At 34.8% G+C, this 3,142-nt stretch overlaps 1 protein-coding gene across 1 annotated transcript; it reads left to right on the plus strand.

The window, feature by feature from the left end:
- Positions 1-1,793: 1,793 nt before the first annotated feature.
- Positions 1,794-2,435, plus strand: LOC107609875 (protoporphyrinogen oxidase 1, chloroplastic-like). Its single transcript, XM_016311926.3, has 2 exons — positions 1,794-1,893; positions 2,010-2,435. Exons 1-2 carry the CDS (start codon positions 1,882-1,884, stop codon positions 2,433-2,435), a joined length of 438 nt encoding a protein of 145 aa, XP_016167412.2. The 5' UTR covers positions 1,794-1,881.
- The last annotated feature ends 707 nt before the right edge of the window (positions 2,436-3,142 follow it).

Genomic DNA, 3,142 nt, shown 5'->3' on the forward strand with positions numbered 1-3,142 from the left:
GATATTTTTATTTATTTGAAATTAATAATTTAGATTTTTGCTTAATTAAAATTTAAAATTTTAATAATTAGAAATAAAAAATTATATATAATTTAAATTAAATAATTAAAAATTTTAATTAATTTATAAATAAAAAAATTATTTAATTACCTCAACTTTTAAATTAAAATATTTATTTAAAAAATCAATTAAATAAAATAATATTTTAAAATAATTTATTGAAATAGAGTTTAATTTTTAATAACTACTCTATTTTCCAATGTTTATTAAAATTACTCAAATCCTTATTTCCAAATTAAAACCTACAAACCCTAATCATAACTCTCTTTGCTACCCTTCAGCCGCCACCCCTCTCCCTCACCCGCGAAGCACTCACCCACGCCGAGAGAGAAGAGAAGAACGGAGGAGGGATAAGCTGTCCGGCCGCCGTCGTCGTCCATGGAGCTGTGAGGAGCTCCGTTGCTGTCGCGCGCCAGAGGAGAGGAAGAGAGATCAGGAAGAGAGAGGACAGGGGGAGAAGGAAGCACGCGATGGAGAAGGGGGCGCTACTTGCCCGCTACACCTCGTCGTCGTCGGTGTTGGGGCTGCTGCGGGGTGTGCCGTCGCCGTCGAACTTGGTGGCTAACATATAATGGTCAGAATTCATTATTACATTTTTACAAGCTTTTCTTATCATCTTATGTAGTTCATCTACAATCGCTATATGGCTAAAACTTGAAAGTCTTTACAATTGAAATAGCATAAGCCAGGACCTGTTAGAGGAACGATTTTTTCTTTCTACTGGACCTGTAGGTATATCCATTGCTTAACTGATAGATGGTGAACTGAAGGGATTTGGTCAATTGCATCCATGATTCCAAGGAGTGGAGACTTTAGGTAAATATTTATTATAAAGCAAAAGTTGAGGAGTATAGCTAATTATTTGACGATCTTTATATTATGTGATCAAAAAAGCATTTCCTTCCAAAACGAGTATGAAATTTAGCGCAAGGAAAACGATGCGCATAAAGTGTAATATGCAATTTGTTCTTTAATTTGCAGCAATATATTATATAAATCCTTCTACTCTTCTAGTATTGGATGTCTTAGGAATTTCCAACAAAATACCAAAAAGGAGTATAGATAAGCAATATCTTTAATTTGCAAGAGTTCCTAATTCCTTTATATTTACCAATATGGGTATGTGTCTATCTTCCTCAAAGAATGGAAAAGATTGAAAAGCTGACATGTTTTCCTTCACTCTAATTCCACCGAATAATTGAAAAAGGTTCAAGTGTAAATAATCAATAGCTTAATTTAAGGGATCAGATAGTTAACATGGATGGCCTATACATATATGGATGGTTAGACAAACACTCACCATTATATCATTGGTTAGTGCTTGCCATCATGTGTTATAAATAAATATATATATCTATATATATACACACATTAATGCCTTTAATTTAGGGATGGAGGCTTAGTTGTAAGACAACAACAAAATTTTTGGGCCACAGCATATTATATGTTAAGTGTTAGTGTTATATGTCATAACCCTATTTTTCATCATAATTACTGTAATTATCCTTTTTTTTCAATAAAAGCTATCATTTTCAATAAAATAAGGGGCCGGTTAGCATGCACATGGGTTCTTCAATTTTGACTTTTGATCATAGTTATATCTTTTTGTCAAATATGCGCTCTTTGGTTTTCCTTCTGCTTTCTAATCAGAATACAAGTTGTTGGGTATTGGATAATGTATTGCTCTGTTTGTGAAAATTAACACATGATTGGGTTTGACACATGACAGGAACAAGATATAGCTCATCAATTTTCCTTAACCGGGCTCCACCTGGACAGCTTCTACTATTGAATTTCATTGGAGGAGCTACCAATCCTGGAATGTTATCAAAGGTTTGATAATTTTTTTATATTCAAACAAGTTCCATATGACCATTTCTGTCTGATTACAAGATTTATTTCTTTTCCCTAGTTCCTTTTGATACCTAAAACCTCTCGTTCAATGACAGATGGATAGTGAACTCATTCAAGTAGCTGATCGAGATTTGCGAAAAATCCTTATAAACCCAAATGCCAATAATCCAACTGTATTAGGTGTGAAACTGTGGCCTAAAGCTGTTCCACAGTTCTTAATTGGCCATGTTGAGCTACTAAATGTTGCTAAAGCCGCTCTCAAAGACACCGGCTTTGCGGGGATGTTCCTTGGGGAAAACTACGTGTCTGGTGTGGCCTTGGGAGCATGTGTTGAAGGAGCCTACGAGTTAGCTGCCAAAGTAAATGATGTAGCCAGCAACGGATCCACACTTTGTCGACGAAGAGAGGAACGCGATGGCCAGAGAGGAGAAGGAGTGTTTCGCGAGGAGAAGGAGGCGCTGCCCGCACCGCCGTTCATACCTGTCATTTCTCGAGCTCGCAGTCGCTGCGTCTTCAAGTAGGTTTCGTGCATGAAATTTTGATTAAGTGAAGTGACTGAAAATTAATATTCTATTGCAATCCAAATTTAATACGCAAAGTTTATTTATTTAATTGACACAATCCCTAAAGTTTGTTGAATGATTTTGTATGTTCAAGTATGCCATGTTTAGTTTCTTATGTTAAATACTGCACATATAGACAACTAAGTTAATTTCAGTCTGCAAATTCTTTCTTTTTCAATATTGTTTGCTGCTTTGGATTGAAAAATTATAGTTGAGTTTGTTGTTAAAAATGATCAATGAGCATAATTTGTTGGTAGAAGTAGAATTTGTTAGCTCATATCTTAGTCGGTGCTTGTTTTTTCAGTATGTAGATGTGGGGTAAAGATCTTTTGATTGCTCTATTGTTTTAGCATGTGTCATTGATGCTTGGTATTGGTAAGAAGTTAAGAGATTATGAATTCTTTTGTTGTGGTAGTTGTCTCTCCTCTGTAACTTTGTCTCTAATCATCTATGAACTTTATACAATTTACAGATCTACCTTTTCATCTTGTTATTAATAAAAGACAATTTACACTCAATTCACTGTACACACACGCTGCCTATATATTGTGTTCGTTGGATAAATTAGTTGTTGATAGGAAGAAAGCTTAGCTTTTTATTTACTTGATGCGGTATATACTTAGTACTAGCACTGAGTGAAGTTCATTATTATAGGATCTTGTGAG

Source organism: Arachis ipaensis, chromosome B7 (genome assembly GCF_059453495.1).
Source record: "Arachis ipaensis isolate K30076 ecotype BB chromosome B7, ASM5945349v1, whole genome shotgun sequence".
NCBI lineage: Eukaryota > Viridiplantae > Streptophyta > Magnoliopsida > Fabales > Fabaceae > Arachis > Arachis ipaensis.